The sequence below is a fragment of the Aethalodelphis obliquidens genome, unplaced genomic scaffold (genome assembly GCF_003676395.1).
Source record: "Aethalodelphis obliquidens isolate GAN/ISIS:26980383/991018 unplaced genomic scaffold, ASM367639v1 scaffold31, whole genome shotgun sequence".
NCBI classification, from domain to species: Eukaryota; Metazoa; Chordata; class Mammalia; order Artiodactyla; family Delphinidae; genus Aethalodelphis; species Aethalodelphis obliquidens.
This window is the reverse complement of record NW_020837975.1, coordinates 17,922,887-17,937,838: the sequence shown is the minus strand read 5'-3', so window position 1 is coordinate 17,937,838 and position 14,952 is coordinate 17,922,887. Positions and strand designations below refer to the sequence as shown.

The 14,952-nt window shown below is 34.3% G+C and overlaps 1 protein-coding gene across 3 annotated transcripts in view; it reads right to left on the bottom strand.

The window, feature by feature from the left end:
* Positions 1–2,986: 2,986 nt before the first annotated feature.
* CD2AP (CD2 associated protein) overlaps positions 2,987–14,952 on the bottom strand; it is a 104,135-nt gene continuing 92,169 nt past the window's right edge. For 2 of the 3 annotated variants that reach the window (XM_027127456.1, XM_027127458.1), the window contains 6 exons: positions 14,755–14,867; positions 13,919–14,020; positions 12,655–12,824; positions 12,384–12,438; positions 10,018–10,081; positions 2,987–6,089 (listed from right to left, as the gene is read on the bottom strand). In XM_027127456.1, the coding sequence (XP_026983257.1) occupies positions 10,025–10,081; positions 12,384–12,438; positions 12,655–12,824; positions 13,919–14,020; positions 14,755–14,867 (497 nt within the window). In that variant the 3' untranslated portion in view covers positions 2,987–6,089; positions 10,018–10,024. The remainder of the gene's footprint in view (positions 6,090–10,017; positions 10,082–12,383; positions 12,439–12,654; positions 12,825–13,918; positions 14,021–14,754; positions 14,868–14,952) is intronic. The other variant, XM_027127457.1, reaches the window with a different exon arrangement.

Genomic DNA, 14,952 nt, shown 5'->3' with positions numbered 1-14,952 from the left:
TTTTTTTTTTTTTTTTTTTGCGGTACATGGGCCTCTCACTGTCGTGTCCTCTCCGGTTGCGGAGCACAGGCTCGGACGCGCAGGCTCAGCGGCCGTGGCTCACAGGCCCAGCCGCTCCGCGGCATGTGGGATCTTCCCGGACCAGGGCACGAACCCGTGTCCCCTGCATCGGCAGGCGGACTCGCAACCACTGCGCCACCAGGGAAGCCCCAGGACAATTTTTAAAAAATACATTTAACTATAACACATGCACCTATAAAGATGCTTGTGTGTGGTGCCTGATCGCTCACCTTTGCCTGGTGTCAGTTATTTGCTGACTAGAGCAGAGGAGCAGGAGATAACGATAGCTTTAATTCAGGACTGTTACCTAAAACACCCTATCATCAAACCTGTTATCTTTCCTGGGAGCCCCTCGGTTTTCAGCCTTCAAGTCAGTAGGGCTTACAGCTGGTGTGGCTTCCCTTTCAGTTCCACAGCTCCATTCTGTTGTAGAGGATTCGGGTCTAAGACCATCAGATGGCCATTTCAGAAAATCAGCATCTGGAATGAGGTCTGGGGAGCCTTATGTCAGACTTCAGGCTGTCCTCATTTTGTTCCAAATCTCAAAGCATTTGGGAGGTATTTTTATTATAAATTGTTGTTGTTTCCTTACCTGAGAAACAGATTTCCTTAAATCTCTTTCAATCTATCAAGTCGATTTTTCATTCTATTTATTGTCTTTAGTCAGTTTCAAGGGAGAGGATAAGAGTAAAAATGTCATGTCAGATTGTATTTGCATTCTGTTAATGTTTAGTAATATTTCTAAAAATGTACTATACCATGAAATGTTAACAATTGCCCTTATTAAAGAATTGAGTTACTCAGTGCACTTAAAATATTGTTTTACTTTTCATAACTTTATTCACACAATTTTGTAGGAACTGAAATGTAGCTAATAAAGACCACTTATAAGCTGATAGAAAAGAATAACCACCCAATAGTCGCAAAATGAAAACCACAACACCTTCTGTGATAAAAAAAAATTATTGGCTCTATACAAAAAATATTGTTGCCTATTTCTAAATTTATTTTCCTTTTATACAAGCATATTCACAATAAAGGTGTTAGTGGTAAAAATAAAAGCAATAATTGTTAGGATTCAGAAAAACATTTTCACACCCCAACACAGTCTAGTCTCTTGAACCTTGATTGGCAAGTCGAATAGACCCGTGTGAGTTCAGCTTTTACTTCCTACAATGGGGCTAAATCTGAAAATTGTTCCTTCAGACAAAACCATCTGCACAGGCATTAGACAATCTCTAAAGTCCCTCAAACACTAAAACTCTACAACCCAAAACTTTACCATCATTTGCCTGCAAGGCTTAATTTATGCACAGTGTTTGTAAAAGCCAATAAAAAGCAAGTAGAAATTTTCAAACTACATTTTTTTTTAACTTAAACGACTTGCCACACTTATTTTCCATATTGCTTTATAGTGCTGTCTTATTCCTTTCCATGATTCAAATCTTCCCGATTTCTAGAAAGCCTGGAGTCATGTATGTGCTCAGCAAGAGTACATGGGCCTTGATGTCTTCCAGACTCTACAGTGGTGCCGCTTTATGCGCGGTTTTGCTTTCTGCAGTTCCAGTTACGTGCAGTCAATTGCAGTCCATAAGTATGAAATGAAATGCTCCAGAAATAAACAACTCATAACCTTTTAAGTACACGCCGCTTGGAGTAGCATGATGATCCCACGCCGTCCGGCTCTGGACGTGAATCACCCCTTTGTCCAGCGTGTCCCGCCCATTAGTCACTTAGGAGACTAGCAGAATCACAGTGCTTGTGTTAAGTAACCCTTGTTTTACTTAATAATGGTCCCAGAGCACAAGAGTAGTGATGTTGGCAATTCAGGTATGACAAACAGTGCTTCCTTTAAGTGAAAAAGTGAAAGCTCTCGACAATAAGAAAAAAAAAATCACATGCTGAGGTTGCTAAGACCTATGGCAAGAATCTTCTATCCACGAAATTGGGAAGGAAACAAATTTGGGCTAGTTGTGCTGTCGCACCTCAAGCTGCAAAAGTTAGGGCCACGGTGTGTGGCAAGTGCTCAGTTAGGATGGAAAAGGCATTATATTTGTAAAATACTTTAAGAGAAACCACATTCACATAACTTTTACTAGAGTATATTGTTATAATTGTTCTATTTTATTATTAGTTGTTAATCTCTGTGTCTTATTTATAAACTTTATCACAGGTATGTATAGGAGAAAACATAGTATTATGTGAGGTTCAGTACTGTCTGCGGTTCCGGGCATCCTCTGGGGGTCTTGGAATGTACCTGCCGTGGATAAGGGGGGATGACTGTATCTTGTTTTTTGTATTATATTTACCAGGACATCCAGTCGCAAGTTCAGAAACCAAAAAGTTTATGTGCAAGTTTATGCTTAAGGAACCAAGCAATGGGTGGGTAGTGGGGCTTCAGGAATGACTGTAATCAGTCTTAAAATTCTTCTGAATTCTGTCTCCATATCTTTATACTCTATTTAGTTCTTCCAAATCAGCTTTTTCCAGATGACAGGAAAATGTAACTGTGGAGAGCTCCCATGCTGAGACTAGCTCTTTGTTTCAAATGTTTAAAATCTCAGTCTCTGAGTCAATAATTCAATTTGGGCAAAGTACTCTCAGCTCCATTTCGAATATCATACAAATGAAAGCAGTATCTCCTCCAAAGAAAGGGATGCTGTATTCAAAATCAAGGGGAGAGGACATACTATGCCTTTTCTCTTAATCTCATGTGCCTAATTTACATCATATCCATCACCACAAGGTGCTTTTGAGAAGAGTAAATCAGCAGCTTCCATTTAAAAAAATCTACTCTATGGCAAGATAAGGTACTTTATATAAATCAAATTCTCCCAATTCTCCCAATAATCCTGTGAGGTAGGAATTATCATCTCACAGTTCCAGGTAGAAAGAAAAGACTCACAAAGGTTCAGTAAATGTCACATAGGTCTAGAACTTTGAATGCTTTTATTTTACTATTTACATTGTTTCTTTTATTTGGAAAACTCAAAGTAATATAAAATAATTTTCATCATACTCTGCAATCAGCATATGCTGAAGTTAATGAAAAATAACCAATAAAGACTGACACAACTGGCAATACTATTCTTTATTTTCTTTTTGAGGGAGAAGCACGCTTTACAGCACCTGTAAACAAGTCAGTGAAGTATACTGTTTTGAGTTTCTCCATAAATATATATTATTATTTTTTTGGAATGTTAGAATACCACAACACCAACTGCATTACATAACAGTTACTGAAGGCAAGTCAGGCTACAACAAGGATAAAATTTTATGGCTAAAAATATTCATAGCAGCAACTTCTAAAAGATGATTTTATTAAATCAAGTCATTGCACTTGGTCATTTTATTGCTACAGCAAAACAAGGCCATTAAATTTTAACACTTCTCATTTCTGATTTGAACTGATTGTCTCATTCTTTTCATACATTTCAAGTTTAAATGCAAGCATAAAATGTTTACCAACACATCTAGAGAGCACTTGGGTTTATTTTTTTCTGTGATCACAGTAAGAAGCATAAAAAGAGAATCCTCTGTTACACCAGGCCCATTCTCTCTTCCTATCTTCAGACTCAGATTTTGTAAAGAGGTAACAGCTTTATAGTATGACCAAAGCTTGGTGGTCGCACGCACACACACACAATACTCCTAATATTGAAATATAATTAGGAAAATTAGTAATATTATGTTTTTCAAAGAATAGCAAACATTCACTACCAATTTGGCAATGACAGATGCCATGCTGTTCACCTCTACTCTGTAATTTATACTCATTCACTAAAAAAAAAAAAAGATTTACCCCCAAGTAAAAGCTATATAATTACATAGCATTTTATGATATGAACTTTATAAACAGGAATTAATAAAATTCCTATATCAAGAGCAAATACTGGTAAATTGCTAAAGTAATCATTTTTTCCCTTTGATTTTGGTTTTCTTTTCTTTACTATTTGGTCAAGGGCAAGAAAATAGAGACACAGTACTTGAATTACTTTTCAATTCTGACTGAGGAGTATACAAGCAAACACTTTAAATGTCTCTCAGTACTCATGACCATCTTGATTTTATGCACTGGTGAGAAAATGACCAACAGAAACTTTAAGAACAGCCTGAAATCTGCTGGTAACTCCCCTACCCCGTTATTAGGGTGAGGAGGGAGCACTTAATCAGATCTTCCAGTCATAAAGCTGGAGGGTGATTTCCAGGGTACATTGTTTTTATTTCTACCTGAAGACTTTCGTGTTAAAATAAGACCTAATTTATTTAAGAAGAAAGAAATCATTCATTTGACAAGTCATTTAAAAACACTAGAACAGGAATAAACAATTTTGTTCAGCAGTGACCTCATCACAAGAGCCCAAGGACTTTAAGAAGTTAGAATGTACATACTTAATGCACAGATTTCCCCAAAAGCACTAATTTAAGTTGTGAATTTACCATTAAGTAATTATGTATTGGAGTTTCTATTATTTTCTATTTCACTTTTATTTGAAACAATATGACAGAATTTCATTAACACAAGATTTCAGTATTTTAAAACTAAAATTTAAAGGAAAAATATTGGTTTGGGGGTTTAAAGAACACAAAATAGAAGCATGATAGATGGTACTCAAAATCTGAAAGTCATTTGCTATAATAAAGCTTAAAATCTAATTTTTTTTCAAAAAAAGATCAAATTTTCTACTTTCAATATAAACCCACATATTTTGAGACATATTATCTGTAGATAACATTTTTAAAAGTTCAATTGTTCATAAGTGACCGTGAAGAAACTGCTATTCACCCACTTTGTGAAAATGCATTTTGAATATGGCCAACTATTTGGTTTTAAGTAAGCTGTGATGTTACGTTTTGTGACCTACTAAACACTCTTTATAAAGCTGGTTACCTAAATGACAGCCCCAAATATCTCCACCAGTTAGTTTAGTCTAGTAGGTAAATTACACAATGTAAAACCTGAGTATTTACATAATGATAACTTGTCAAAGTATGAAACTGCACACTGAAGTTCTGAAAGTTCTTGAGTTTTGTTTTTCTAACATTACCATTATTAAAAAATCAAATGGAGGGGCATGAAGAATTAAATCACAAGATTATGAAATGAGTAACATTTGAGCCTGTAAAATAAACAGAAAAGTACAGCAATAGGCTGGTGTTTGCATATTATATGTGCTGTAGTTTCTAGGCACAACAAGTTAAGGGTTAAATTGACATTTTTAGTTCCTTAGACCTAATGAATTTAAAATATAGCTCATATTTTCCCCAATATATTTAACAATCCAATACATTTTAACTAAATTCCTTTATGAATCCTATAGTGCAAGCAATAAAAAAATATTCCAAAAGTTGAAGAAATTATTTTGATTAGTTCATTACAGTTATTACTATATGCACGGGTGAGTAATCTGGTTTGTAGCTAGGAAACTCCTATTTCATCACCCAGAGTATCACAAACTGCAAACAAACAGGCACAACAGTGTAATCCTGGGTAAGAAGCTAAACATAAAAAATATATATATACAAAGTTTATATCCCTTATGTTTTATGGGAAAAGTAGTGACTATAGTTACTATAAAGCTAAACTGTCCCTCTCAAATGGTATATTTTACAGATTATTCGTAAAGATATCACCATATTTATAGTATAGATCTCTTTAAAAATAATACTACAAGTTTCAATAAAAAAAACTATTGTGAATTTTCTTTCCTTTTTATACAGATTCAGTAGTATTTTCAAGCAAACTAAACAAAAGAGTTTGCAATCCCAGCACATAAGAAATAAGGCCTCTTTTTTTCATATTGGCAAAACAAAATATATAAAAAAAAATTCACCCTCCCCCTACATTTTTCTATAGATATAATAGTTCATATACGCATATTTCTTTATCACGACATCAGCATTTGTTATTTTTAAGTAACAAGTCAGTTGAAGTTCATAGTGTTGCTTCTGAGTCCCTGGAACACTGAGAACACTGGGCGCATGTCACTTCAAGACATGATTGCTTTTTTCAGCTTCTCTATTTCCACCTAAATGGCAACAGATAAAATATCTTTACTTTAGAAAAGTTTATTTATTTTATCCTATGTCATGAAGAGCTGATCATAATTTCAAGCCTCCAGATTTTGATCTCCATTCTAAAATCCAATTTCCAATGGTGTAATAAATATTTAAAAAGTTCAACAGATGAAAATGTCACAATGCAAGTTCCTAAATGACAGGTGACAACAACAAAAAAGCAGCTACAGTTGTTTCACCCAGAACAATGTTAAATAACGTGAGCATTTGAAAGATCTGTAAGAAATCAGCCCTACAAAAAACAAGAGTATCCTTGAAACCAAACTAAGAAACGTACCCGTACCTATAATTAAACAAAGGGGGCAATACAGAATGTTGTTGTTTTTTTTAAAAGGACCACTTTAGTTCTATGTTTTTCACTTACTGCTTAGGTGATATCAGTAAGCCACTTAACCTCACTTGGTCTCAGCTTTCTCAACTGTAAACAGTATGTTCTAGATTAAATTGCCTTTAAAGCCCAGGAATATATATAAAATGCAGTCAATATGTTAAAAATAGTTCCACTGTTAGGTAGAAGACATTCTTCGCTTAACAGAAGTTCACAATTTAAGAAACGTTAGAAGAAAATTAGAAAAAATTCATTAAATTTTCACAATAACTACAGAGTTATTTAACTTTGACATATTACAAATAACTAAGTTGAGGATCAAAGAGATTAAACACCATGCCAGTGGTTCCATGCCGAACTTGTACTGGTAAGGTCTAAGGCTTTAAAGGCCGCAGTTTTTGTACTCTCTTCCCAATTACCTGGTATTCTGATCATCTCTGACCTTGCATTACATGTAGAAACATTTAGGCCTTACCTTCTCCTGATAGCATCATCCCTCTCCCCAACAATGCATACAAATAATACATGTTATGGCTAACTTCTGACAAATAGATCACTACTAAATGATGAGCATTTTGCTACAGTCAAAAAGTATAATTTCAATAAGCTCACAATCTCCTAAGGGATCCTAACCATTCAAGAATGGTTTGCTAATTCCAGGATCTTTCCTGATATTATTCTTTGACTAATATGATTATTAGCCAAATATGTTAGTAGCATTGGATTGAGACAAAATACCTTCAATCTTCAGCCTGATGCGCTATTATCATCTCTATTCCAAAGATACATTAACCACTGCATGAATTTTAGTGCGTGAGGATGCATAGAAAACAGAAAGAAAAAAAATTGGTAGAAGAGGGAGTGCGGGTGGGGTGAGGGTCAGGGTGGAGAATAACCCTGCACACAGTCAGTAATACTCCTCACAGACTGCTGCTGGCCACATAAATTTAGGTATCTGGCAAATACTTGCATTGCTGGAGTTTCTCTTCTAGCATGTTTATGTTCATTGTTCATCATTAGTCCTCTGTACCACTCCTCAGTATAATTTAATACTATATAATGTTAATGTTATAGTAGTTCAAAGTATTACTTTTAATTTGGGGAGAAATATAATTTCTCTTTTAAACATATGATCCTAAGACTCTAATGCCTTATTAAGTGTATTAAGTATTGAACTTTTCCCACCAAAAAAAAAAATTTATAATACAGGTCAGTGAGAGGCTAAGTAACAGCTGATTTTGCTGGGAAAATATAATCAAATGAAATTCTTCAAAAAAGAAATAAATAATTCATTTGACTCTTTCCATGATTTTTATGACAAATTAAGTCATATATACAAATTTAGTATTGTATTAGTTCCTCTTGCTAACCTTATTCCTTTATTTTCATATATGAATATGTGTTATGTATAAAATATAAGGAATGAAAGTCAAAAAACATTTGTTTTTAATTTTTCAATTTCTACCATGTTGCACACTGGGAATTTAACATATATTTAGAAGATATATTTTTAATATCTATCTTCTAACATTTATTAGTTTGACAAAAATTTGTTAGCAATCTAATATGTATATAGCACTGTGCTAGGAGCTATGGGCAAAGATGAAACAGAAGAAGGTCCCACCTCCAACAGTATGGAAGATGGGCAAAATAAGTACATAATGTGAACAGTGATATGACAGAAAATTATTACTTATTCATCTCTTACAAAACTAAACATGAATTTGAAATAACAAAAACTGCTTTTAATCAGAAGACTGGTGGCCAACTCAGTGAATGTGATTGAGCAGGGCCTTGAGAATCTACAGAACTTGGGCATGATAAGTGAGACAAAAGGAAAATCCATGAAAATATAGTAAGAGTAAAAATTCAGACAAATTAACTGTAAGGGACAATTGAGGATTAGTAAGTGAGGAAAGAAAGATAAACTAGGACCAGGACATAAGAGACACCATTTGCCAAGTCAAGAAGTTTGAACTTCATTCAGCAAGTAATAGAAAGTTTTCGAAAGTACTGAGCAAGGGAAGACAAGATAAGAATGAGAGAAACAACAAGCTAAACAGAAGATAAGAGCATGAGAAAAGGACAGAAACAGTGAGAATAAAGAGAAAACGGTTAGGGAGTACAGCCAGTAGGCCTAAAAGTTAGTGGAATTAGAAGAGACAGAAGTCCCACATCTGCATGACTAGAAGCACAACAAACTTTCAACACAAACAGAAAATCAGAATCTGAAAAGAAGGTGCTACGTGTGACAGGGGACATGCTAAGTCTAAGTTCACAGTGGAACATCCAGGGAGTCTAATAGCTGGAAACTCAGGACAGAAGCTGGGAAAAGAAGAACTAGATTTCAATGGCAAATGCACCAGAGCTAATTATGATACTCCTGGACACAGGTGAGCCAAGAGTGAATGCACAGAGAAGAGGCCTAAGCACAACACTGAAGGAACACCTCACTTAGGTGAGGAGAGATGGAGAAGTCAGACAGAAGAATGCAGGGTCACATAAACCAAGACATACTTTGAAAAGGTGGTGATGGTAAAAATGTGAAGTGCTGTAGAAACCGAAGAGACATAGGAGTTGCCATCAGTAAACCCAAAATGCAAGGGGTTAAGGACTGAACTAAAAGTGAAGAATTAGTGACTGTAAATGTATGCTTTTCTTGTTTTTTGTTTGTTTGTTTTGTTTTGTTTTCTTTTTTGCAACAAATGAACTGCAAATGAAAAGAGAATACAGATCAAGAGGGCAGCTAGACCTAAAAGGGGGCTTTTTATTTTTTGAATAAAGGGGAAAATTGAGTATTTTCAGGGAAAGAAAGGAGAGTGCCAATAAAGGTTATGTGTCAGATATAAGAGTAAAAATGGAGTTTTGATAATCTGCCAAATACCTTCACACATATTATCTCAACAACTAAAGCTAAACGAGGGTAAGTGACTTCCTGGTTCAAATGGTGTAACTTAATCCCTAAGAGCAAAGGTTCTGGAGTCTGGCTGCTTCTATTAAAAATGTTAGCTCCACTGCTGACTTAATCATTCCAAACCCTAGTTTCCTCACTCTGAAACTGTCAGTCATCAGCAGAGAGTGAAGATGATGACATTAGCTACAAAGTAAACTCAATTCAGTGAGAAATTAAAGTCAGCAAATCTATAGCCATCCCAGTACCATCACCACCCCTGCCCCCAGGCAAAAAAAAGAAAAAAAAAGTTTAACTGTGAAGAAAAGAGAACTATAGCTCAAGAAAGGAGTGTTGAGTGCAAAAGATCTAAAACTAGACACCTTTAAGAGGCAAGAACCATGTTTGCTTTATTCATGAGTGTATATACCTTGTGCCCCGTGTCTATGAGAGTGAGTGCTCAAAAAACATTTGCCGAATGAATGAATGGAATGTGGCAGGGAGTCAACAAGAGATTAATTAAATGGCGACCAAGCTGTAGGGAGTGTCCAACTAAAGCAGGATAGCATAATTTGTAGCGGAACCAATCACCCAGTTGGGTTGGAAAAAACATGTCTAGTTTATGCTGACTACAATCTCAATGCTGGAAGAAATGAATTACCTCTAGATTACTTCTCATTGCCTTCTCTTCTTCCAAATCTTTTCGTAGTTTTTCCAGTTCTTTCCTAAAAACAAAGTATTTATTACTGTTAAGTCTTCCGATTAAACAATATACATTTGACTAAGGTTAATAGGATCTGTTGCCTGATATCCCAGAACATAGGGAAAACTTTGAAAGGAAACAGCCATATTGACTGAGAAAAAAATTCAAATTCTCTAGTTGAAATGATTCAATACAACAGTTAAAAAACACAGCAAAATCATGGCAAACTTGAGATAAAGAAATTTTTAAGTGAATACAGGTAATTTTCCATATTCAGTTATCATTCATTTCCAAGGCAGGACACACAGCCCAAATAATTTGGGAAAATGAATGTGAAAATATGTCACAATGCAAGGCAAATTATAATTTTTAATACAATAACCTGGACTTTACATACCTTTCTCTGTTTTTTTTTAATTAACTATTACATTAAAATCCAAATCAATAAACAAAAAACTGCAGCCAACAATCCCTCTTCTGTAACTCATGTTTTCATTTTTCTAGGTTCCTTGTATATTTTTATATAGTCATTTTCCCCTCCATTTCATTTTCTAAGAGGAACTCAAGACTTTTAAAATACTCTTTGGAAAGAATTCTAAAATATCTGATAAATAATATATGTAAGTCATTAATATTTTTATTCATTCTACAGCTTATTTAAGAGCACCTATGGGCAATTTGTATGTGGATTTATTCTTTCATTATAGCACACTTGGTATCAAAAATGCAAAATGTCAAAATTAACAAATCAGATTGTTCTCTAACTGGTACCTGAGAGGTGCTCAATAAATATTTACTAGATAAATGAACTTATAGTTTATAATGTGCTTACTGCAGAAACTGTGGATAAATTTGCCAAACCTAAACCAAGGTAAACTGAAGAATTCAAGAAATATCATGTATCAAATTTCCTCTCTATATATGATATAAATGTGTATAATATATGTTTCCTAAGTAGGCGTTCAAGATAACTTTATGTTCCTATCTAAGAGATGTTTGTAGAAGTGCTCTGCAAACTATAAATACATCATGTTGTTAATCTCAATATTTTTTTAAATAAATAATCCAATGTCAACAAAGAATTGGAGGAGAAACAGTGAATTCAAAATCAGTGGTAACACGGTCTCTGGCGATGAGTATTATACCAGATTCCATATTCCATGAGATACTCTTAGAGGCCAGAGAAGAAGCTGGAGTAGGGGAGGAGCACCTGAACCCTCACCCTCAGTTTAGTTAGATTAGCTGATCTTTGATCTATTTTACCTACTGGGCTTTTGTGGAAGTATGTTTAAAATGCTAACACATTTTAAAATTCACATAATAATGTTTATAAGAAAAGATCTCTAAATCAACAGAAGATCCAAGTTTGAGTTCTAGTTCTACCACTTAAGAGCTGTGTGATCTTACATAATTACCTTTACCTCTCTAAACCTTTATTTCTTCATTTAAAAGAAGGGAGGGGACTATAGCAGGTGATCTTTTAAATTTATTTTAGCTCTAAAAAGTCCCTAACTTTTACTTAGGCATGCCTCACCATATACCATTATCAAAAACTTTCAGAGTTAAGAGAAAGGCCTTACAAATCACCTATCCCAACCCATTTGTTTTATAAATATCCAACTCAACCCCAGCAGAAACAGTGATCAAAGTCCTCTGAAAAGAAAACCAAATGTATATATAGATACACCACAGATCCAAAATAAAATGGCTTTTCCTAATACTTTTAAGACTAATTAACCCATGTTTGACATTTCTAGCCTCAAATTATGTGTTTAAGGTTCATCTATGATATAACATGTATTAGTATTTCATTTCTTTTTACGGCTGAATAACATTCCATTGTATGGATGTACCACATCTTGTTTATCTATTCATCAGTTGATGGACAGTTGGATTGTTTGAACTTTTTGGCTATTATGAATAATACTATAAACATCTGTGTACAAGTTTTTGTTTGAACACTTGTTTTCAATTCTCTTGGGCAGTACTATACCTTGGCGAGGAATTGCTGGGTCATATGAGAACATGAGATTTGACTTTTGGAGTAACTGCCAGACTGTTTTCCAGAGTAGCTGTACCATTTTACATGCCCACCAGCAAGGCACGAGGGTTCCAATTTCTCATATCCTTGCCAACACTTGTATTGTTCATATTTTTTATTATAGCCATCCTAGTGGGTGCGAAGTAGTATTTCATTGTGGTTTTGATTTGCATGTGCTAATGACTAATGATGTTGAACATCTTTTCATGTGCCTATTAGCCATTTTTCTATAATCAAGCTACTAGAACCAATTCTATAATCGAGCTACTACTTTCTGATTTACCTGGTTTGCCTTTTTCATAATTGGGCTGGGTTTTCTTATCCAAGCTTTCCAATTCCTAATTAGAATAACTAGAATTAATAGAGTTTCTAATTATTATGTTTTCTAATTCAAGCTTTTTTGCCTAGAGAGACACTATCAATAAAAATTTCTTTGAAAACAAACTTGCTCATACTAGAAACTTGGCAGATTACTTCTTTACTTGATATAATTTGAAAGAATTCTTTACACATGTGTTAAGTAGTGCTCAAAGAAGAAAATAAGGGCTACTTACCCATGATCCTTTTTTAGTGCTTCCACAACACACAGCAATTCAACAATCTGAGCTTTAAGTTCATCCAAAGAATTTTCTGTTTCTAGCTTAGCTTTGATTTCTAATGGAGTTAGAAAAGCAGCTGTATTTGGTTTAGAAGCACTTGAAGGTGTTGAAAGGTAAACAGACGGCTGAAAACATATAATAAACAGAAAATTTGTATTTACATTTAATATTACATTATAAATTCAAAAGATTTTTACTGCAAGGAGATAAATAACTGAAGTAATACTTCCAAGATAAATAAAAAACTTGAAAATCCAAAAAGCAGTTTGACGTTTATAACTGGAAAAACCACTAAACGACCAAAGAATAAACTTGTAATTACTAAGGGTTTTTGTGAGAAATGTCACGGGCTTTATTTAAAAAAAAAGAGAGAAAAGAAGATCCATTAGATTTATCTTATGGTTTACCTACTGGAACATCTAGAAGCAAGAATATAAAAGCATTATTAAGGTACTGCTTTGATCCTTCATATTAAATAGTTATTATTTAGAATATCCAGAGAGCTCCAATTAAAAGCAATTATGAAGGATTTAGTAAGTCCATAGAAGAGGCATTAAAATGGATCCATGGCCTGACATTCTTTTACCATTTCACTTAGGTAACAGCAAGTAAAATTTCAATAGACTGCTAACAGCTGAGAGAATTCAGATTAAGTGTATCTGATAAAATGAATAGCAGTCAAATGCCTTGAAATGAATTTGAGGAACAGGCATGATCTTCTCAAATATAAGATGTGTGTCAGTTGTGGTAATACTATCTTAAATTAAAATGGCAAGGGCTTAGCAAAGACTCTTAACACCACGTAATAGACGGAAGAATCCATGTATTCTACCATTCATTCCAGTGTGTATTCAGTGCTTATTATGGTGCCAAGCACCAAGTTACATAAGGAGTAAAAGAGTGATGGCTTCTGCCTAAGGAGTGCATGTTTAACGGGAAATGAAACAAATGTATATAGATCTATGCCTTAAAAAATATGAAACATGTAACATTTGTATTACTCATTTAAAATAATGTGACTCTCCTAAAAAAGATCTACAGAGAATAATGTAACTTAAGTTTAACAGTAATTATTTTATTTTATTTAGTTTTAGTAGGAATTATTTTATTTCCTGGCAGAAGAAATAATTCTTCCTGAAGGACATGTTAAATTCCACAATTTTGATGTTCACAAAGAACGCTACAAATTATACAAATCTTAGACCAAAATGCACCTTACCTTTGGAGAGTAGCATGAATCCTTCTTAAATTCAGATGGCTTTAGGTTGGCACTATCATCTTCTTTTGGTAACTTCAGGATTTTTTCTGGGCTTTGAGTTGGCTGAATGATTTTTTTTTTAAATCAAGAAACAGAAAACACCAAAGAAAGAAAAGGCAGTAAGCATCTAGATAATAAACTAAGTAACTTTTATCACTGTTTTCAGCAGATACTGTTCCAGATATTCCATTATTGTTAACAGGATTTTACATAATTTCATGCTGAATAACACACTTGCATATCTTGAGGGCGGAAAAACAGCTTGCCTATTAGCAACAAAAATTTTCCCTACTTAGGTAATTTAAAAGCACAATAGTACTAAGAGCTAATGTATTAACACTGAAGTACTATCAGTATCCCAGGCAATATACTGAGAGCATAAAAAGAAGTTACACATTTAGAGACCAGGATTAGTACTACAAAAAAACACTGACTATTTCAGGGGGAAAAAAAATGTTCTCATTCTTTCTTGAAGTGAATATGTACAACTCAATTCTAATTACTGCTTTTGGACAAGTATATTACACAGGTCCCCTGTCCCCTCTCGACACTGTGCTCTGTGGTTATGGTCTTAGGACAACTCTGCTTCTGATTCTGTAACCTTCCATTCCACGTCCTGTGGAAATGAACAGGTCTCTTCCCCATATCTCTTAAATACAACCCTTGGCCACTTGAGTATAGTTATCTTCCTGATTTTTAAACTTCAGTGGAGCTATAAATCCTCCCTCATTCTTATCTTCAGAAGGACTCTGGATTTACTAAATTCTCTGTGTTTTATAATACTAAATGTAACTCACAGAATGTCCACCATTGAAGCGGCCAGGCAATCTTCTTCCAGGCATCTTCGGTCTATTTGCAGTGAGATGTAGCAAGTTTTCTGATGAAGCTATGTCATCAAAATTTACAAGATCTGGAGAATAAAAGTAAACATATCTATTAAGAGATAACTGCACATTTTAAAAGGCAAAAAAGAACGTCTCTGATTTTTAACAAAC